This window comes from Centruroides sculpturatus, unplaced genomic scaffold (genome assembly GCF_000671375.1).
Source record: "Centruroides sculpturatus isolate CEXI.00-Female unplaced genomic scaffold, Cexi_2.0 scaffold108, whole genome shotgun sequence".
In the NCBI taxonomy this organism is placed as follows: domain Eukaryota; kingdom Metazoa; phylum Arthropoda; class Arachnida; order Scorpiones; family Buthidae; genus Centruroides; species Centruroides sculpturatus.
In genome coordinates this window covers 523,861-546,687 of record NW_019384344.1, presented here as the reverse complement: position 1 = coordinate 546,687, position 22,827 = coordinate 523,861, and the positions used below count along the sequence as shown (strand labels likewise).

Sequence of the window (22,827 nt, the reverse complement as noted above, 5' to 3'; positions counted from 1 at the left end):
ATATCTTACTTTTAAAATGATAAATTTAATTATTTTATTTATTTTTTTTTATTACTTGAATCGTATTCAAAATATAAATGTTGTTTAAAATAATAATAATCTTTAATTTACTTTAAATTTTAAATAATTTTCGACGTTGTCCTTAAATGGATAAAATTTTAAGTGCAATGAAATGGCGGTCGAGACCCGTCCCGGATACGAAAATTAAAAGATGACGACAGATATTTTGGATATCTCACACGTTAACAAATCATGAACGTAGAGTTTTTTATTATTATTATTATTTTCGCCCTGTGGGCACTAACTAAGAGGGCCTCTTTTTAGCAAGCCCATTATGGATTTGGCCATGCCCACAATGGGGAGGCCGGGTGGTGAGGAACTGGGCCCAACGTATCCGGACGGACCACCCTCCGAAAAATTCCTGGGGATTTTTCGACCCGTTCGATTCGATCACGGGTTCCCAGAGCGGAAGGCTGCCACCTTGACCGCTCGGCCATCCGGTCATACATAACTGAGGCTTAGGCCGGGTAGGTCAGGCAGTAAAGAATCATTCTGTAGCTCTGGAAATTCGTTTCCGGATTCCCAGAATGATAGGTTGACATCTTAACCACTTTGCCATTCGCTCTACCTTGATTGGCTTGTAAAACAAGCCCCTTTAATGCTTATAGGAGAACAAATATGCCAATAATAATTTATTCTAAGGTGTAAACTCTTTTATCATTTGTGTTTCCTTTTACATTGACAGCTAGCGGCTAGCCGTTTCAAGTCATTGCGATGCTTGCGGGAACTCGATCGCTTACTCGTGTGGAGGTTTGCCGTAGAAAACAAGTGCGCATGCATGACGTCATTCAACGCATTTAACACGGCCATATTGTATGGAAAGCTTGCGGTACCCAGTTAGCATACATGTATACAGGGGCGGATCTACGTAGAGATTAATAGGGCTTAAGTCCTGAACCCCCAGTGTCAAGGGCCCACAAAATATAAATTATTATCATAAATTTTTAATACTTTTTCATCTTACAATATAATCGAGATGGGTTATAATAACGATAATAATAAGCGCAGAACACAAACGGTTAGGAGTTGAAAGTCGAAATTTGGTACACAGTTAGGGTACATCACGAGAATGTACACTAAGAAGGAATTTTTCGAAATTCCCCTCCGCGGGGGAGTGGGAAAGGATTAAGGATTAACCTGAAAAACTTGGCTTCTACTGTACTATTTTAAATGGAGTTTTTTGCGTTTTTGCGGGAAATCAAACATATTTTGACCCATCTAAAATTTCTCTAATTAGCCTCGGAAGAAGGTGACATAATCTTGCACTCGGTGAAAACGGTTAAGATAGGCTATAATCTAATAATTTTAATCTTCGCTATAGTTACTTTTTGCCCGAGCAACGCTGGGGTCATTTGCTAGTTAATACTGTATTTACTCGAATATAAGATGACTTCGCATATAGGACAAGGTGTGACTTTAAAGATCAGGAGGAAAGGGAAAACAAGGCGAAATAAGGTCACGTTCCTGCAGGAGTTCACCCCGTGTTTTCTTTCAGGTTACGTTCATGAAAAAAGCGGGAAGGAAAAGTCCTATGAATTTTACAACGAAATAAAGTTAGAGAAATATAAACGAAATTCTCGATTAGCATTTCCTTCCTTTTATTCTTGGTCTTTCTGAGTTTTTTCCAACTTCCAGGCCATTTTCTTTTCCTTCCACAAATTGTTGGCATGCTCCATCGTCGCCATTTTGTTTTAGTCGTTACGAAAAAGCGAGGCTGCCGAACTCCCGAGTTGGCTCACTAACTATTGTGAGTGCGCTAATTCGGGAGAGGAGACATGCCAGAACTCCGTTTTCCTCTTCTGTATAAACGGCATCGCCAGTGCGAATTCTGATTCCAAAAGTTCTCTTTCGCCTGTTTTTCCCTATTCTCGCGTCTGTATAAACGTAACCTAAGGCTTGGTTTATTTTCTTTACGGCAGCGCGACACATGGGCGATTCGCCGAGGGGTGTACCTCCCGGGAGGACTTTCTAATGAAAACTGGTCTCTATTTAGCTGTTACTAACGTGAAGAAAAAAAAAAAAACAATTTTATACGAATTTCTCTTGCTGAGACTTTATCACTTTCACCATCTTCGTGTCTAACAATAAACAAGCTTAAACTTTGAACCGAACTCAGAATTCTTATGTTTCTAGCTAAGTAGATATTTGTTAAAATGCTATTATTACCTTCGTGACGGTAATTCTGGAACACATTCTTAATTTATAAATTATGACAATGATCTATACCGTCGATTCTACGTCTAGGAAGACGAGGCACTTGTCTGGGGCTTTTGAGGAGAACAATAAATCTTGGCTAGCAACACGAAACAATATATTGGGCGGAGAACCAGGTATATCGATGTTCGTCCCTCAACTTTCGTTCATCTCCAATACAATGGGCAATTTCGTGGACAACTTCGCCTCAAATCTACGTCATTTGGTCATTTAGCCAATCAGTTTGAATATAATGCCAATTTTGTATAATTTTCCATTTCGTGTAAGAACAATCGTTTAATGAATTAATTTAAATTAACAATGCTGGAAGAGATTATTAAATTACATTTTAGACATTAAAAAAATTAAATGATTTACATAGCTCCGTTTACTAATTTTGTTCTAAAGAGGAACGTGTACCAGAGTAATGAGTAATTATTGCTTTAGATTTCCATTACTTTGTCGTAGCAGGGCAACGGACATCAAGTATTAGCATAGATATCCAATCCTCTTTTACAAAGTTGAAATATCCCATTTTACAAAATAGATATAATGTCAAACTCTCCTTTGACTAATCAAAAATACAGTGTGTTCGAAAAGTCTAGAAAAAATAATAAAACTATTTCTGCTGATGTCAATCCCATGTTTCCAATGAAGCATGCTACAGTGACTCAGAAATCGCGTGGAGCTTAGGAATGGACACTCGGAGCCATATTGTAAATGGGAGTAGAAATAGAATAAGCAATAATATTTCTCAAACAGTTCGTAAAGCAAAGAAATGCAAATATCAATAGCTATTACATTGATATGAACTCTCCCATTGACATTCAACGAACATAATCCAAAGCAGAGGTTCTGAATGAATGTGCCGCGTACTTCTCATAAAGGTATCATAAAATTTCAAAAACTAATTGTGAGGGACGAACAGACCCTTAATAAAGTGTTATTTTAAATTCGAGCGTTAGGCTAAAAGCCATAAAATTTATTTCCCACGGAGTTGGTTCCTTGTTGAGGTGGATCCAACTAGTCAGCGATGTGTCACCCGGAACTTTCGATAGAGGGCCCATATTGGACGACAGACCCTTAACAACAACCACTTGACCTCATGGAAAAAACCCAAGAGGAATAACGAGGGAGAACGGAAAAAACTCCCGAAGTCAGTCGTCTTCCAACGTCCGTCCACCAAAGTCGTTCTCCCGGATTAATATCAGGATTAATTCCGTGCTTCTTTAAGGATATCATCCTGACTTTCGGCCTCCTGTTAACGGACAAGATCCGGAATCATTCTATCGAACATTCCATCGGCGTCAACAGTGTCATCTGACCACAGATCTTCGACCCAAAAGAAAGGTATTTATCAACCCGCGATTCGTTTGTAAACTCTCTCTCTCGAACGGCCTAGTATAATTAGGGGCTATGACAGAACTCGAATATATCTGTATTTTCTTTAGTACTTATTAAAATTGTATTTATTTGTTACTATGGAGTCCGAGTGAGTCACTTCCTCGTCTCTCTCTCCTCACCTCTACTCCGAATCCAACCGCTAACCCGCTACCTCTCGCGTGACGTAACGTCGCGATTTCCGAGTCCTGCGAGACTCGGTGGTGTCACATCCTGACGTGGTGTCGAAGAGACACCGACCCTATAGTCACATAATTTTAAAATTCTAATTTTATGTCTACTTCTTAATTAATATTTGTATATAAATATAATTGAAAATCTTNACTTAGCGCCTGGAGCGGCTGCTCCGTTCGCCCTATGGTAGGGCCGGCTCTGGTCACGTTCCTACAGGAGTTCACCCCGTGTTTTCTTTCAGGTTACGTTCATGAAAAAAGCGGGAAGGAAAAGTCCTATGAATTTTACAACGAAATAAAGTTAGAGAAATATAAACGAAATTCTCGATTAGCATTTCCTTCCTTTTATTCTTGGTCTTTCTGAGTTTTTTCCAACTTCCAGGCCATTTTCTTTTCCTTCCACAAATTGTCGGCATGCTCCATCGTCGCCATTTTGTTTTAGTCGTTACGAAAAAGCGAGGCTGCCGAACTCCCGAGTTGGCTCACTAACTATTGTGAGTGGGCTAATTCGGGAGAGGAGACATGCCAGAACTCCGTTATCCTCTTCTGTATAAACGGCATCGCGAGTGCGAATTCTGATTCCAAAGTTCTTTTCCGCCTGTTTTTCCTTATTCTCGCGTCTGTATAAACGCAACCTAAGGCTTGGTTTATTTTCTTTACGGCAGCGCGACACATGGGCGATTTGTCGAGGGATGTACTGTACCTCCCGGGAGGTCTTTCTAATGAAAACTGGTCTCTATTTAGCTGTTACTAACGTGAAGAAAAAAAAAAAAACAATTTTATACGAATTTCTCTTGCTGAGACTTTATCACTTTCACCATCTTCTTGTCTAACAATAAACAAGCTTAAACTTTGAACCGAACTCAGAATTCTTATGTTTCTAGCTAAGTAGATATTTGTTAAAATGCTATTATTACCTTCGTGACGGTAATTCTGGAACACATTCTTAATTTATAAATTATGACAATGATCTATACCGTCGATTCTACGTCTAGGAAGACGAGGCACTTGTCTGGGGCTTTTGAGGAGGACAATAAATCTTGGCTAGCAACACGAAACAATATATTGGGCGGAGAACCAGGTATATCGATGTTCGTCCCTCAACTTTCCTTCATCTCCAATACAATGGGCAATTTCGTGGACAACTTCGCCTCAAATCTACGTCATTTGGTCATTTAGCCAATCAGTTTGAATATAATGCCAATTTTGTATAATTTTCCATTTCGTGTAAGAACAATCGTTTAATGAATTAATTTAAATTAACAATGCTGGAAGAGATTATTAAATTACATTTTAGACATTAAAAAAATTAAATGATTTACATAGCTCCGTTTACTAATTTTGTTCTAAAGAGGAACGTGTACCAGAGTAATGAGTAATTATTGCTTTAGATTTCCATTACTTTGTCGTAGCAGGGCAACGGACATCAAGTATTAGCATAGATATCCAATCCTCTTTTACAAAGTTGAAATATCCCATTTTACAAAATAGATATAATGTCAAACTCTCCTTTGACTAATCAAAAATACAGTGTGTTCGAAAAGTCTAGAAAAAATAATAAAACTATTTCTGCTGATGTCAATCCCATGTTTCCAATGAAGCATGCTACAGTGACTCAGAAATCGCGTGGAGCTTAGGAATGGACACTCGGAGCCATATTGTAAATGGGAGTAGAAATAGAATAAGCAATAATATTTCTCAAACAGTTCGTAAAGCAAAGAAATGCAAATATCAATAGCTATTACATTGATATGAACTCTCCCATTGACATTCAACGAACATAATCCAAAGCAGAGGTTCTGAATGAATGTGCCGCGTACTTCTCATAAAGGTATCATAAAATTTCAAAAACTAATTGTGAGGGACGAACAGACCCTTAATAAAGTGTTATTTTAAATTCGAGCGTTAGGCTAAAAGCCATAAAATTTATTTCCCACGGAGTTGGTTCCTTGTTGAGGTGGATCCAACTAGTCAGCGATGTGTCACCCGGAACTTTCGATAGAGGGCCCATATTGGACGACAGACCCTTAACAACAACCACTTGACCTCATGGAAAAAACCCAAGAGGAATAACGAGGGAGAACGGAAAAAACTCCCGAAGTCAGTCGTCTTCCAACGTCCGTCCACCAAAGTCGTTCTCCCGGATTAATATCAGGATTAATTCCGTGCTTCTTTAAGGATATCATCCTGACTTTCGGCCTCCTGTTAACGGACAAGATCCGGAATCATTCTATCGAACATTCCATCGGCGTCAACAGTGTCATCTGACCACAGATCTTCGACCCAAAAGAAAGGTATTTATCAACCCGCGATTCGTTTGTAAACTCTCTCTCTCGAACGGCCTAGTATAATTAGGGGCTATGACAGAACTCGAATATATCTGTATTTTCTTTAGTACTTATTAAAATTGTATTTATTTGTTACTATGGAGTCCGAGTGAGTCACTTCCTCGTCTCTCTCCTCACCTCTACTCCGAATCCAACCGCTCACCCGCTACCGCTCGCGTGACGTAACGTCGCGATTTCCGAGTCCTGCGAGACTCGGTGGTGTCACATCCTGACGTGGTGTCGAAGAGACACCGACCCTACGGTCACATAATTTTAAAATTCTAATTTTATGTCTACTTCTTAATTAATATTTGTATATAAATATAATTGAAAATCTTCAATATCACTCGTTATTTATACATATAAGAACATCTTTGATGTGACGCTGGCTTCTGCGTGTACCACCAAAAATTGAGAGAGACAATAGTTCATTACATCTTTTCTTTTAAATTCTTTCCGCTTTGTGGACTCTAAGAAGGCCTTTTTATCAAGCCCACGATGAATTCGGCCGGGCCCATACAATGGAGTGCCCAGGCGATGGGTTCGACTCCCCGAAAAAATCCTGGGGTTTTTCGATCCGACCGGATTAGTTTTTTGCAAGAGCAATTCTGTAAGTTCCTGCAATCAGTTTTTTGCAAGAGCAATTTACAGTATTTACAATTTCCCTCATACTTTATTAATAAAAATAGATTTCTAATGCATATAAAGCAATTAATGTATTCCAGGAGTTACTCGATTTCTTTTATCAATATTGTATCATTTTATTTTCTTTTGTTATGTACAGTATACTTCAATTTATTGCTGTCGGGACGACTCAGAAATCGACGAACAGAAAAATAAATGGAATGAATAGTTTTTAAGGCCTTGAATGTCTTGAAGCCTGTGCCAAATAGGCTCGATAGCTGGCGATAGGGTCTGAATGTTGACATATTTATTACTCATTTCTAGTCTGTTTTACGATGAAAATTGTATAGTATTTTCTTTACACGTTATCGTTAATATTAATACAGTTTTTCAATCACATTTTACTTTAAAATATTCACTGCATCACTTACAAAATTTAATCGAATTTATTTAACCATCATTAGTTTATTTTCCCCCTCTTTTGAGAATTCTCGGAAACCTTTAGACAGACTAACAAACAAAAAAAATTTCTAGAAACTGATTTTCTATTTATATTCTTCTCGGAAACTCCAATGAGAATTGTCTGGAAAAATCTTTATCTGCCTCACCGTCCGACTGTATGTCTGTCTGTAGATTTCTCTCGTAAATTATGAATACTGACATATTAGATTTTTTTTTAAAAAATCGCTTTAACACAGTCTAAATTTTATATGAATTAATGAGTAAATTATTAGATAATTCTATTTTTACATATAAGACCAGAAAAAAACAGAAATCTGTGAAGATGTTGATTTAATAAAGGGCCATTTACTCAATGCGTAACTCATTGAGTAAATAGCAGTGTGTACAATAAATTGAATGATGTAGTGTCGTGAGCGATAAATAAGTTTTGATGACAAGAACAATTGGGAAGAGATCTTTTCTCTTTTATTTTCTCAGATGGAAATAACAATAAAGTCTAGGTACAAATGGTACAATCGTTCAGTAAAAAGTTAAAACAGAAAAATTTTTAAAAGAAGTGAATATTAAATACTGATGTTCTTCTTCATTTCTTTTGGGAAAAATTGTCAGCAAAAAATCCTTCAACAATAAAATATCTTAGTAGAAAAATCCTCGTGTTGAGATGTGAATAAGGAAAATGTCTCGTCAACACTGAGAAATCTAACATCAAAAACGAACGAATGTAGCGATTCGCTCGCTTTCTCTTCGAGGAATTCTAATTTCTAACATTCTAATGTCGCCAACTGACAGGAAAACATAAAAACTGTTAACAGGATCTATTACGATATACTAACAGCTTGATGCGAAGAACCTCAGGAACTTCTAACCAAATGCAAGAAGGAGGATTCTCCATCGGTGACAGCACATGAAAAACGTCTTCAACAATGTGTTTTTTTTTAAAGTGCAAATTCCAAACAGACTATACGCAAAAAAACGGATATCAATAATTCTCCGATATATATATATTATATATATGTACTTTATATATATATATATTCATTTATATATTAAATACCGTATATTTATTTATTGTATATAACATGAATCACAGACAAATTTTGGGTCGCACCTACAGGTTTGGCCAACTTTAAAATCGACCTGGGACGCGTTTTCCGATATTCTAACATTCTGGATGACATGAAAAATTCAAACATAAACAGCAAAAAGGCCTCGTCAAAACAGCTCCTCGAACAGCCTGTAAAGTGCATGTATATATATCCTTGCAGGAGCACCTGTAAACTAGTGCAATCCCACCATTTTTTCGTTTTTTTTTTCGTTTTTTTTTCCAAAAACAGAAACGTCCAAAAAATGCCGAAGGAAAAACGAAACTTTTGTTTAAAGCTCTCGATATAAGTTAAACCAGAAGAGATTTTCCATGAACATCTCGAGGTGTTCCTAATAATTCTTCCAAAATCCAACCAGCGACCAGAGCGCCTACTTCTTTGCTGTTTTGTAAAACGAAAGAGTGTTCGAAATTATGACGACACAGTCGAATGTCACCTTGTGGAAAGACTTCGCGTAAATCCTGATAATAAGATAAAGGACACCATTGGTCTTTGACGCCATAATAGAAAGTGAGTCGAAAGAGATTGTCCTGAATATTGTCGACATCTAAAGTCGTAACATTGTCTAATTCGTCTTTACCCATAAACATGCATATTCGGACGCATTCAGGTTGGAAGAGATTCATACTGGCTCTCAAAACGCAATCGGGGACTGGTTTATCTCGAAAATACCATAACAATAATCGCCATTGTAGTTGAGGATTGAGGTAACTCAGAGCATAGACACTAAGTATAGCTGGTAGACGAAAATAATTAAGAATGGGCCATATCCATTGGCCTTGTGGACTCGTCGACAACCGCTCGATAGTTGGAAACAACAAGATGCTCTTTACTATCTACAAAAATATGTATAATTTAGAAATATTTTTACGTATTTAAAGAAAATTTCCATTACCTTTAAATTCGTCATCCGTTTTAGGATTTCTAGCACCACGTAACATCCGATTGAATGACCAATTAAAACAATTTGACGATCCTTTGGTACAAACATGTTTATAAAAGCTACTTTATGGGATATTTGGCCTTCCAAGTTATACAAATCGTCGTTACCTGCGGAATAAATAAGCGTATTCTTATAACAAAAAAACATAATTACGAGATAAAAAAAAAACTGAAGCCAACCTTGCAATTTTGGCAATTGTTGTCCAGAGGGAGGTGCCACGTGTCCAGCATGAGAAATTCCCCAAATTGGTACTGTTCTTTGGAGTCCTTCGTACAAGGCACTCACAAATTCCTCGTAATATTCTACCGCACCGGGATTACCTATTAAAAATTTACATTTAAATGTTATAATTGTAAGAATAATTCCATTGTGACAATGCAAAATATTTCGTTAGTATTTATAAAATGAAAATATGTTACAATTACGGTAAGTAGTAATTTTCATTAACATTTCGTTACGTAAACAGAATGTGATCAGATGGCCTAAACGAGTTACAAACGAGGAGTTATTTAACCCAAGCATTAAGCTACAACAATAGAGGAACTTTTAAATTTTGAAGTTCCTCTGTGTTTGACCTGGTTTTAGTTAAACAGCCGCCTGACTATCAGCATAACCATATCTTCAAAGGGAAAACTATCATAGCCTCAATTAAAGAGAAAATAGTTCGTAAAGCCTTTTGTTTTTTACTATTTCCACACTAAGGCGGCTTTCTTTCAGGTTCACAATGAAGGATCAGGATGGTGAAAGGCGGAGCCTGATATATCCCGGAGAGATCATCATCCAAAAAATCCCTGGGGTTGCTCACCCGAATTTAATTCCAAGACCCTCAGAGCAATGTACTGAAGACTTTTAAAATCTTTCCTCGAATACGCGTGTAAAAAAAAAAGTGTCTTATTTTAAATTTCTGAAAGATTTGCCCTTAAATTTCTTTAATTTTTTGCAGAAAATTAAAGAACTTTATTAAGAAATTTGCAGCAAGATGCCATATTTATCGTAATTAATTATATAAATCCTAATAATAAAATTTACTGTTCTAAACTAAAAATATATTAAATTTCGATCGAATTATTATCCTCAGTCACTTTAATTAGGTTAAAATTTCATATAACTCGGGTAATACATTCGAGTGTGAATGAAATATTGCAGGTAAGTCACTTTACGACCTTCTTGATATTTCATTCACACCAGTTCAGAATATAAATTCACTCACATTAAACTTAATTGAAAATCAGTGAATTAAACACAAATTAACGTGTTAATTAACACTCAAGGAATTTAATTAGGTTTTTTTTTTTTAAAAAAAATGCAAATTCGGTCTTCAATTTTCTCTATTTTTTGGCATCTTAGAAGAACCCACTTTGAAAAATTCATTTAGCGAGCGGTTTTCTAATTATTAAAGAGAGTAAAGGTATAATAAGTGAAGAAAACATTTACTTAATCGGTGTAAAATGTAAACCACGATTATTAAATCCCGTTGATAACGTAGGATTAACTTTATTTACACAAATGGCATTAAGTCAACTCTGTGATCGAATTGTGTCGCTCTTCTTTCATTTGCATATGGAAAACGTTAAGAAAATTACTTTAATCTAAGTAAAGTTTAATGCGAAATTCGAAATAATAGTGGAAGTGAGGTGAATTTATAATCATAAATTTGATACCTGGAATAAATAAGATGAGCATCTTATCATTATCGGGTAAGGTTTCGTCGATCCATCTTCCACAAGTGATGCAATGAGTGGGAACTCCATTGACGACAACAAAACCTTGTTTCAAAAACTGCAAATCGTTAGCTGGACTGTAGGGTATATCCACCATCTTTTTAATACATCAGTTTATTGCTTTTGCCTACGAAAGAATAATCATTAAATCTCGACGTTAAATCTACAATCTTTCTAAAATTAGCTCGTAATGGGTTTTAATGCATTATTAATGATCGTATCATCGATGGTGATCCGTTCCGAATGCCATCAAAACTACAATTATAATTAATATGTTTATTTTGATAATTGTCAAAATTTAAGGTAAATTATCTCTCTTGGTGCCATCGTTGAACATTTTTTTTTTTTTTCTTCTTTAGTCGGAGGGGTGTAGTAAAATAAATCCAATAAAAGTACTCTTCTTGAATTGATTTGTTTGGTACGCACTACCCAAACAATTATGGCGACGTTGAAAGTGCTATAAATCACCGAAATAACGTATAATTTTTGGTGGAAAGCAAAAGAATGAAATAAATCATTACTTTTCGTGTGTTTTCGGATAAGTTATCTAGCAGTTTGGATCGTTAACTGAACTCAAGAGTATATGTGCTTTCGACAAAACTGACAAATACCATCGTACAGTCAATAGACAGAACGATAACTCTGCTCTCATATACGACAATAAAACCGCTCTAGTAAATTCGAAATATTTTTCAAAAAAAAAAAAAATCGAGAAAAACTAATTTTTATCCCGCTGTTTTCTTAATAGGGCGATAAATCTCTGTCAGTAAAAATAAGGTACATCATACTCACGCATGCATCTCGAGTAACAAAAAAATATTATAATTTTCCAATGTCTTCACGCTTATTTCTTTTATGTTTATAAAGTTGTAGAAAATCAAACAGGCATTAAAATAAATCAATTTTGAAACCTTATATTTGATAAGAAATGATCACGAATGGCGGAAAAAAACACCAGATTTGTCAATTTATACTAGATGATATTCATTTCTGGAGTCGTGTGTCACATAAAAATGACATATCGAAAATTGAACAGTCGCGACATAATGTAGACTACCGGAATTCCGATGTTTTCCACTGGTCCTCAAAAGGTTAAAAACGGAAAATTTCCAATATATTCTAACAGTGACACCGAGTCGTCTAATGTCATTTATTATTTTCTCTCTTCTCGGTCGATTATCTGTCATGTTTCCAATTTATAACACTTCTTTTTTTTTTTTTTCCTACTCCTCAACAGTAACACCGTGTAACTTTACATAACCGAAAATACTTATCGAATCGTAAAATTATCGGTTAATAATAATAAACCAACATGAAGTATAATCTGAAATGTTTTTCGAGCATTCTACTGGATATAAAAATAACAGATTAGTTACCAAAATTGCTTAGATAGCACTTTGATAGTGTTAAATCCACACGGATGGTTCTTTTGGGAGTCAAAACGGCTGGATTAAAACGGTCTTTTCGAGGAGATTTTTTACAATTTAAGCTTTTAATATCTTTTTTCTTAAATTTTAAGCATTATTTATTAATTATCACCAATAAAATTAACATCAGGAGGATTAAAATTGTATATATATATATATATATATATATGCAGTCAAAATTTATCCATAGACTTAAAAAAAAGTTTATGTAAATTAGGGTCCGAAATAAATCTATAAATATATTTTTACACCACTTTTTCTTTTATTAAAAAATACAATTATTTTATATTTTAAACCGATAAATAAATAAATTATAAGGTAAAATTTCAACAGTTTATTCCTAAACAAATATTTGATGTTAGAAACCACATTATAAAAACTTCTAAAGGTAAATCTAATAGAGATGGAAGCATGATAAATATTAATGAATATAGATTTCCATTGGTGTATACCTTATGCATAACAATTGCGAAAAATGGTGCAGCGTTTTATAGAGAAAAATCATTGCCATAAACTGTTATAGTGGCATAAAAACTGTTGATTTATTGTTATAGGCAGTTAACATACAAGCTAAAATCGAGTTTGAAAACACTCTACTCTTAACGTTTTCTCATTCAAACTCTCGTAAAAATCTAACCCAGTGTGTGTGTGTTTTTTAAGTAACATATTTATATAATTTTATTAAATATGGATGATCAATTTTTAAGGATCCTTCCTTGTTAATTATATCCGGTACTTTAACGTCACATTGCTATTTATTTTGTAACATTCTAAAACTTTTTAAGTGATATCGATTTGCAGCTGCATACAAATGAGTCACTTTGACAGAAGTCAGTATCCTTTTTTAAAGTAATTACTTGTTTTTTTTTTTTTTATGTATGTATAAATTTAAATTTTCTATATACAACCGCTTGAAAACCTTGACACGTTTACTTGTATTATATTCTCTAACAATTGAAAAATTTTTAAAGTATTCCCACACTAAAACTTTGATACAGTAAAGCTAAGTCTGTAGAGTAAGTTATACGCTAATAATACGTTTTCTATTTAATTGTACGTTTAGAATTTAAAACGGTTAAAAAAAAAAAAAAACAAATAAGAGAAGAGAATTATGTTTAAATTAAGATTAGAAGTGATACTAACCGTAGATAAAGCATAACGCATAGGATTGGATGGTTTTAGCCGATACTATAAAGCGGATAAAGGAAATAATTACTCACAGTTAACACGTGGGGTGTAAAAGATGTAAGCAGGTAATGCAAGAAAGGCAGTTAATGAGATATGTGAGGAGGAAGGAATGGCCGGCTGCAAGTACGAAGAGGTAGCGACTGGGAGAGAGAATTCGGATCGATATACTGTGCATTATCAGTCAGCAAGCTATGGGCTGACCCACTGTGCGGAGGTTGTGTCTGCATGGAGGGGAAAGAACACTTTACAGGCTGAACTCAACAGCCTTGGTTATATAAAATATCAGTTTCGTCATCTGGCGACGGTTTGTAGGTATATCTACATTATTAAAATTAATTATGGTGAAGTTAGAAACACGGAAACATGTTTTTTTTTTTTTTTTTTCCGTGACAGTGCTTCTGCAATGTCATTCAAANATATACTGCTACAACATTGATTATCACTAGAAATAGAATTTACTAAATTAAAACGAATGTATGAAATAGTAAGTTAATTTAATTTAATAACGCCGTTTTCGTTGATGAAAAATATTTAGAGCGGTCGAAGGACTCTCTGAAAATTCTTCGGTGGCACAAATCTCCCGTTAAAGCGATTAAATATATATATATATATAAAGTTATTTTTTTAAGAGCTCGACGGGGTGGTCGGTGACTCATGTAAAGCCGTCATACAGTACTTTTGTAAGAATTACTCTAACTACATTGAGAGTCATAATTATTTGATTTAATCATGCGGAGAAACTTACTATAAAAAGTAATAGGAAATTTATATATATATATATAATGTAAGAGACATTTGAGATTTTTATTTTTTACTGTAGAAATACACCCGTTTTGCTATTGAAATTCTCAAGGGATTATAGAACTAGGGACAGATCTCTTCAATTTATAATAGGAAGAGTGATGAATTGATGCTGTTTAGTGGATTGAAATTTATATACTGTCGATAGGAAATATAAAACATTTAAACTTATTAAAAAAAAACTATTTTTGTAAAATTAATACATTATTACAATACATAATTTAAATTTTTTTTTTTTAAACTTACAAAAAATATTTTCCAATTTAAAAAAAATAACTTAAATTACATCCACTTAACTTATGTTAATTCCTATTTTGGATAGTAATTAATATAAGTTAAATACAAGTAGTTTGAAATTTATACTTACCTTAAACAATATCCAGTTATTTTATTAAATCCAAATAAAATAAAATATTTAGAACACCGAAGAAAAAAAAAAAATAAATGTTTAAAATCTTTACTTAAATCTTAATGACCTCCAAAAAACAATTATATATTTAAATAAAAACATTTACATGTTTTCCTGTTATATTTATAGTTCTAAAAAAAATGTCCTTTCACAAGTATAATCATATATAGATGTTCCCTTCACCATTTTTTCTTTTGCATAAATGTTTATAAACTTTGTAATATTAAAACAAATATAGATGTAAACTTTATAAAGTTTAGAATTAAGTTATTTATTTATATTTTGTGATTTCCATACATGATTTTGAATAATGTCATCTGACTTTTTATATTTATTTTTCAAATTATTATTATTATTGCAATAAAAAAAAACTGGAAGATCATTTTTTACAAATAAAATATGTATTTTTTATTATAGTAAACAGGAAAATAAAAATTATTTCTATAATGACAAGATTATATATGGAAAAATATTTTAATTTAAGAACTGGAGTCTAAAGAAATGATTAAATACAGTAATAATCTTATCAAATTTAAATTATTATTTTGATATTTATAAAAAGTATTATATGTTATTTTATTTTTAAAGTAATGTTGATTATTAATATAATGAAAAAAAAAAAGATAAAATAAACAGATGAAATATGGCATTGTTTTTTAGTTAAAAAAATTTATGTAATAACCATCATTGATTACTTAAAATCAGTGTTATAAAGCAACTTTTGTAAGATTAAATAATTGCAGTTTATATATACAAGCGCAGATAATTTAGGGCCTTATGCTTTGTGTAGTATACAGAATCTAGTATTAGCAAAGATCCATGCCTTGATGTAAGTATTATATTCTGTGATATAAGCTTTATAAAAACTTACATAAAAAAATTATCAAGTACTAAGTAACCAAGGGCTGCTGACACGGGCGTAGCCAGGAAGGGACATGGGTGGGCACGGACCCCCCCAGTTAATCTGGTGCTCTCCCCAGAAAATCACAGCCGAAAAAGTGTTGAGCCGATTTGCAAAGAGAAATAAAAAGTTGAAGTTAATTTAATTGGGTGTAGTGTACCACGGCCCGCAATTAATCTCTGAATATTGGACTGAACTTCAAATAATTGGTTGAATGGATCTGCGATAATTCTCCACAACCTGACAATGTGAAGTTATAGGAAAGTTGAGAAGTTCCAATCCTAAAGAAAAAAAAAGGTCAACAGCTTTGTGTGCCTAATGTGAAAAATGTATCTATAATCTCTATGTACAGTTTAGTCTCTACGCCACAATAAGATCTCGCATCACCTGAAAATCTTGCTAGGACCGCCTCTGGTTCGGGCAGTGGAAAAAGTTTTCTTTCCAATTCAGCCCGGAGGAAAAAACTGTTGGCCACTCCTGGTCTATATCTAGATTAAAGACGGTGAACTATACTAAAGAATGGTAAAAAAAAAAATAATTGATTGGTTAATTTTTGTTTAAGGCATTGCTAGAGTTTGATATTAAAGTTACGAGAACGTATGATTAAGGGAAGTTTCATATTTTGTATGTGTTAAGTTATTGTTGATTCTTATGGAAATACTCTGGCTATGCACATGGCTGCTGACAATTGTACATATCTCATATGTATGTTAACAGAGATTTTTTTCAGCACTTCTGAGGCCTCTATCCCAATTCCTTTAAATGGCATTATATGGATACAAAGCAAAAATATTAGTAATGAGTGATAAGACAAAGACCCTGACCATGGCTAGCTAAGCCCATGCATTAATGCAACTGTATGTGTTTGGTGTAGCAGAGGAAGAGAATGCTTGTATATCATCAAAGTAAAAATCCTTGGTAATACTAGATTCTTAATATTGCACACAGATCAGATATTACAAGCATGTACATGTGTGTATCAGGTTCCCAAAAGCACACAGTCCTAGCAAAAGCCTAAATCATCTATACTTGAAACAGCATCTTCAGCTTTACAGCAAATATTATTTCAAAAATGGTAAATAAAACTTTATGAAGCAATCAATTATTCACTTTACAGAAAAAAAAATGTTAATACATTTCTGTCCGATTTTTGAAAACAACTGGGTTAGAGAAAAATTCTAATTTGAAATCAGTTTACTATTTCAACATTAACTAGTACATATTTCATTATTTATTAGTTTAGGACAGGTTATGTTTAGTTAACTGACATTTAAAGAAAAATTAAATATACAAGAGATGCTCAAAGTGATTACAGAACCTTCACTAGCTTCACATACTATATTTAACAGAATTATGATATAAAGCATAGATGAACAACTTCAGTGTTGCTTTGGGCTATATATTAGGTTAAATTATTTTAAAACAGCCACAGTATTATAGCTAAAATGTGGCTCTTGTAGATATTAAATAAATATTCATACGCAAATACAACAATACAAAACTTTGTTAAATTTATTATATGGTTTCAAATTAAAATAATTATAATTATACTTGGATAGCAAATTAACACGAAATTTTTTTTAACTAAAATTAATTGACAGGCTACATATTATGTTTTCACGTTATAAAATATGTAATGTCTTATATATAAATAGAATTACTTTAAATGTTTGAAAAATATATAACAAATTTTTATTTAAAAAATTTAAAGAAACATACTAAACTGAAAGTAAATTGTAAGAATATGTTTAATTAGAATAAATGGTAATGGGTGCCATTTACAAAATTGTTCAGATAAACAATGAAAATATATATAATTAAAAGTTTTTTTAATGTCTTAAATGTAATTTACTATTTAAATATATTATTACACAGTTAAATAATATAATTAAATCTTTGAATTAGATATTTTAAAAACAAAATAATGAAAATTCAATTACACAAAGTATAACTGCACTAGAAAGTTTTGTCAACAATTGCATTATCAACTCTGAAATTTTGAAATTTAAGAGTTGATATGCCAATATATGTACTAGACCTAGACTATACATATAATTAATGGCTAAGTAAGAATTCAAACTATATAATCTAAAATTTGCTAATTTAAATTAATTAATTAATGAATGATTTACATTTATTTATTTTTCCAGACTAGCTGAAATCCATAAAAAATGATAGAAAATGAGAGAGAGAATTATAAAACAGTATTGGAAAATTAAAAATAAGTCACCAAAATTATGAGGATAGCACAACATTTGTTTGTTTATAATTATCTTTAGTACATTATTGACGTTTTANACAAACGTTCACATTTCATTATTTATTAGTTTAGGACAGGTTATGTTTAGTTAACTGACATTTAAAGAAAAATTAAATATACAAGAGATGCTCAAAGTGATTACAGAACCTTCACTAGCTTCACATACTATATTTAACAGAATTATGATATAAAGCATAGATGAACAACTTCAGTGTTGCTTTGGGCTATATATTAGGTTAAATTATTTTAAAACAGCCACAGTATTATAGCTAAAATGTGGCTCTTGTAGATATTAAATAAATATTCATACGCAAATACAACAATACAAAACTTTGTTAAATTTATTATATGGTTTCAAATTAAAATAATTATAATTATACTTGGATAGCAAATTAACACGAAATTTTTTTTAACTAAAATTAATTGACAGGCTACATATTATGTTTTCACGTTATAAAATATGTAATGTCTTATATATAAATAGAATTACTTTAAATGTTTGAAAAATATATAACAAATTTTTATTTAAAAAGTTTAAAGAAACATACTAAACTGAAAGTAAATTGTAAGAATATGTTTAATTAGAATAAATGGTAATGGGTGCCATTTACAAAATTGTTCAGATAAACAATGAAAATATATATAATTAAAAGTTTTTTTAATGTCTTAAATGTAATTTACTATTTAAATATATTATTACACAGTTAAATAATATAATTAAATCTTTGAATTAGATATTTTAAAAACAAAATAATGAAAATTCAATTACACAAAGTATAACTGCACTAGAAAGTTTTGTCAACAATTGCATTATCAACTCTGAAATTTTGAAATTTAAGAGTTGATATGCCAATATATGTACTAGACCTAGACTATACATATAATTAATGGCTAAGTAAGAATTCAAACTATATAATCTAAAATTTGCTAATTTAAATTAATTAATTAATGAATGATTTACATTTATTTATTTTTCCAGACTAGCTGAAATCCATAAAAAATGATAGAAAATGAGAGAGAGAATTATAAAACAGTATTGGAAAATTAAAAATAAGTCACCAAAATTATGAGGATAGCACAACATTTGTTTGTTTATAATTATCTTTAGTACATTATTGACGTTTTATTTCTGTTATCCTAAATTTTGAGAGCTGTTTTGTTAATTAAGTCAGCAGTTATGAGACAGTTGCTGATCTTACTGGCTAATTTGAAGAATCATTTGGTGTATTGGAATTGTATTTCACAAATATTACAGAATTATAAGTAATGGTTTTCAGAAATAAGTGCATACCAGCAAAATAGTTAGTTCTGATTAAAAAACAAACATAATTAATAACCAGTGCAGGTTATTTTGTGTTTTTTAATTAGAGATATTTTAGTTAGAATTAGATTTGGTAGAGATAGTATATACTGCTTGATTTGATTTCAATTTGTATTTATTAAGTGCACCACTCAGAAGTATTACACTGCAGCAACAAGGACAAATGCAAGATGAAGAAAAAAATGAAATATACAGTACACATACATAAACCAATCATGATTAGCTAATACCCGGAATTCATGATTGCTGCTAAATGCTTTTTCTGAAAAGTATCTTTAATAAAAGTGATGAAATATCCATATAGTTTTTTGCATACAAGAGTATGGGATGGACAGGGCCAATCAAACCCTGAAGATAAAACTTCCAGTTTTAGCCTGAAGTGCTCAACTTTGTAGACATGATAATCATAAATGATGTGCTCTATAGTTTTGGCTTTACCAATTGTGCAAAAGCAGAAATGCGTTCTGTTCTTGTGCAACTGATAAAGCTGAAACTGCAAGCCAAATTATGTGCCGCTAGATAGCCGTTGATGTTTTCATGACCAGTTAGGATTTGAGAAAGGGCAAAGGAGAAATTCTTGATGGGATTTCTGAGGAAGTCATATACCATAAGGTAGAATAACTTGGTGACAGTACCTTTGGTCAACAAATACCACAACTGATTCCACTCACTGATGAGATGATCTTAAACTATCTCTCATCAGGACATTCCTAGAATATTGCTGTAAGGATAAGGGCAAGTTTTTATCCAATGAAGCATCTTTTTCTGCAGCATCTGCCATCATATCCCCTCTATACCTACATGATCTGATGCACAAATGAACTTAATGCAATTAGAATCTATGCTTATGGTTTCTTGAATATTCCTAATTTGACTATAATTTAAATTATAAAATATCTTATAAATTAAGATTTAAACAAACATCAACACTAAACCTGATATAGAAGATTAAGATTTATGAGTGGTCAAAGCTGCTCTAGAATCAGTTTTAAACTGTTGCAATTTTTAGAGTCAGGAGGCATCAAACTCCATCGAACTGCATAATGAATAGAGCCAATTCAGCTTGGTATATAATAGTAGACAGATTGTAGTGTTGCCTAAATAAATGATGAGGATTTTCAATTGTATGGGTATATATATACATACACTTGACCCAACACCATGTTCAGACTTGGATCCATCATTAAAGATATAAATGTTACTCAGAATTGCAGATACAGGTTTAGGGTCAAGAAAGACAGGCAGGATGATGTCACAGAAATGCAAAGAACCACTGACTGATATCTGGCGAATGTCAACATTCTCCGGTGAATATCAGCATTCACACAGTTGTTTCGTGTATGTATGAAATATTTGCTAAATATCATTATTTCTCACTTATACTGGCAAATGTTGACATTCAGCATGCACTGATGGTGAATGTTGAATAAAAGTACTGTATTTTTATTACGTTAAGACAAAAATGCAACTTTTTAATATGTCAAAATAGGAGAAAGCTTAAGTAACAGCACGTGTAAATAAACTGTTGAACCTAAAACAAACAGTACATTCTAAATCATTAAAGAAAATAATACAATAATAAACTTACACATAAATTATGTGATTAAAACATTATACAATCTTATTTATTACAACAACTTAAACTGTTATGGCACTTTGAATTGCACAAGAGTCTCTTGCTTTTACAACTGCATTTATTCGTGGAACACTTCTTTTTGCAATGACAGCATGTATAGCCTTGCCCTCCACTTTTCGAATTAGCTGCAGCTACTTCTCTCAGCGATATTTCTCGAGAAGAAATCTCATCTATGGAAAGTAACTTTTCTTTACAAATTACAAACTGATTACGGGTATAAAGCTGCTTGAGGGTACCATTTTTGTTTGCTAATTTATAAAAGTCAGAGTCTTCTATTCCAACAAAAACCTCCAACACATTTTGGGCATCTGTATGACCACGGTCGACATCAGGGACTTGTATTCATACAGTATTACCAATTTGAGCAGAAGGAAACAGTGAAGAATTTGGCAACAGACTGTTGCCTCTCTGTCGACATTGGCTTCGGGTGTTGTTTCGACCTCCACCAAAGCTTTTCTGTGCTTGTCGACATACACCAGCGATTGTTTGAATGTATAATAATATAACCAAATATTTGGTCTTCTTTCACCGAAGTATTTTGTATATGTTGACATTCACCAAAGAATATCAACATTCTCTAATTTTGGTCTTTCACAGTAACATATATATATATATATATATATATATAGTAATTTTTTTTTATTCCAGCAGTAACCTGTGATTAGAAAATTAATTTCTTTTTGAGTATAATGACAACACACTGCTCTCAACAGAAATTTAAATAAAATATTGAATACCAAAACAAGTAATAAACAACAAATAGAATTTTGATTTTGTCATCAAAAAATAACTTTTTGATGATCAAACTTCCATTGAAATTCAAAATTGATTAGAATTATATTGTATTTATTTTCTATTTTTATGTAAGAATGTCATTTTATGAAAAAAGTGAGATATAAGAGAATAATAAGACATCATACTTATTAAAGCACCACTTTAAATACAAATCTAATTCAAATTAACATAACATCCTGCATATAACTTGCAATTTATCTGTGTTTTAAAGTCAGTTTGAAAGCAGGTAGTCTATGCATGCTTGGCCATCTGGCAGTCTATTGTGGTTGGTAGCAAGTCATGTCTTTCCCTGCTTATTTAATTATATGGCCTATATTCTTTAATTTATATAGTTTCTACTTTAGTTATTATAGGCCAAGGCCTTATCTTATTTTAAAATAGATTTCTAGCAATTTTTGCAGGTTATATGAAGGAAATTAAAATACTTTTCTCAGAATACTTTCAGGGTATATACTCATCATTGAATCACTTGTGATGATAGGATTATAGTCTGACTAATAAAATTTTCTAAGTTTTTGCTCTGAAAAAAGCAATTTAAAGAAGAGACAAGACTAAAAGTTTAAAACTAAAACAATTCTATTGATAATAGGACATATAATAAAATACTAACCCATTTTTCTAATTCATTTTTGTCCACTTTCATTCAGGAATTTTTAATTTTAATGTAATTAAACATAAAACTGAAAAAAACGAAAGAAATGCGTCAATTTTGAAGAAAAAGCTTCAAAGTTTATTTTCCATTGTCTCGCCTTTCTGCGAAGTCTGCCACCGATGAGTAATTGTGTTCACAGCTGGATGACCTTGAGAACAGCTGGTGTTGTCTTTCCCGGGACATTCTCATAAAAGTCTCAGGAGGAGAAACGTCTAAAGTAGGGTGAATACTAGCTGGCCGTATATTTCTAAACATTTTTGAAAAATTACGTTTTTTATTGCGATTTCCGACCCACCCGACTTAATTAAACGTATATATAATAAAATCTATTAATTAAAAAAATTAAAAAAACTATTGGAGGTCGTTTTTCACATCAGAAAGTAGCTTTAAATAACTTTACCGAAGTAAAATCCGTGCACTAGAACTTTAG

The 22,827-nt window shown here is 32.3% G+C and overlaps 1 protein-coding gene across 4 annotated transcripts; it reads right to left on the bottom strand.

Annotated features, from left to right (window-relative positions):
- Positions 1–7,694: 7,694 nt before the first annotated feature.
- LOC111635225 (lipid droplet-associated hydrolase-like) lies at positions 7,695–22,401 on the bottom strand. 4 transcript variants are annotated; one of them, XM_023380125.1, is made up of 5 exons: positions 22,356–22,401; positions 10,948–11,134; positions 9,466–9,606; positions 9,239–9,393; positions 7,695–9,179 (listed from the first exon to the last, which is right to left on the bottom strand). In XM_023380125.1, exons 2-5 carry the CDS (start codon positions 11,102–11,104, stop codon positions 8,634–8,636), a joined length of 999 nt encoding a protein of 332 aa, XP_023235893.1. In that variant the 5' UTR covers positions 11,105–11,134; positions 22,356–22,401; the 3' UTR covers positions 7,695–8,633. The 4 variants fall into 4 exon arrangements, with proteins under 4 accessions (XP_023235893.1, XP_023235890.1, XP_023235909.1 ...); XM_023380122.1 differs by lacking the exon at positions 22,356–22,401 and adding an exon at positions 13,655–13,935; XM_023380141.1 differs by lacking the exon at positions 22,356–22,401 and adding an exon at positions 13,578–13,638.
- Between the last annotated feature and the right edge of the window lie 426 nt (positions 22,402–22,827).

Coding starts and splice junctions, on each gene's coding strand:
- LOC111635225 (XM_023380125.1), bottom strand. CDS start 11,104: ATGGTGGATATACCCTACAGTCCAGCTAACGATTTGCAGTTTTTGAAA. Junction 9,394..9,465: donor ACAATTGCCAAAATTGCAAG/GTTGGCTTCAGT, acceptor TTTATTCCGCAG/GTAACGACGATTTGTATAAC. Junction 9,180..9,238: donor AACGGATGACGAATTTAAAG/GTAATGGAAATT, acceptor ATATTTTTGTAG/ATAGTAAAGAGCATCTTGTT.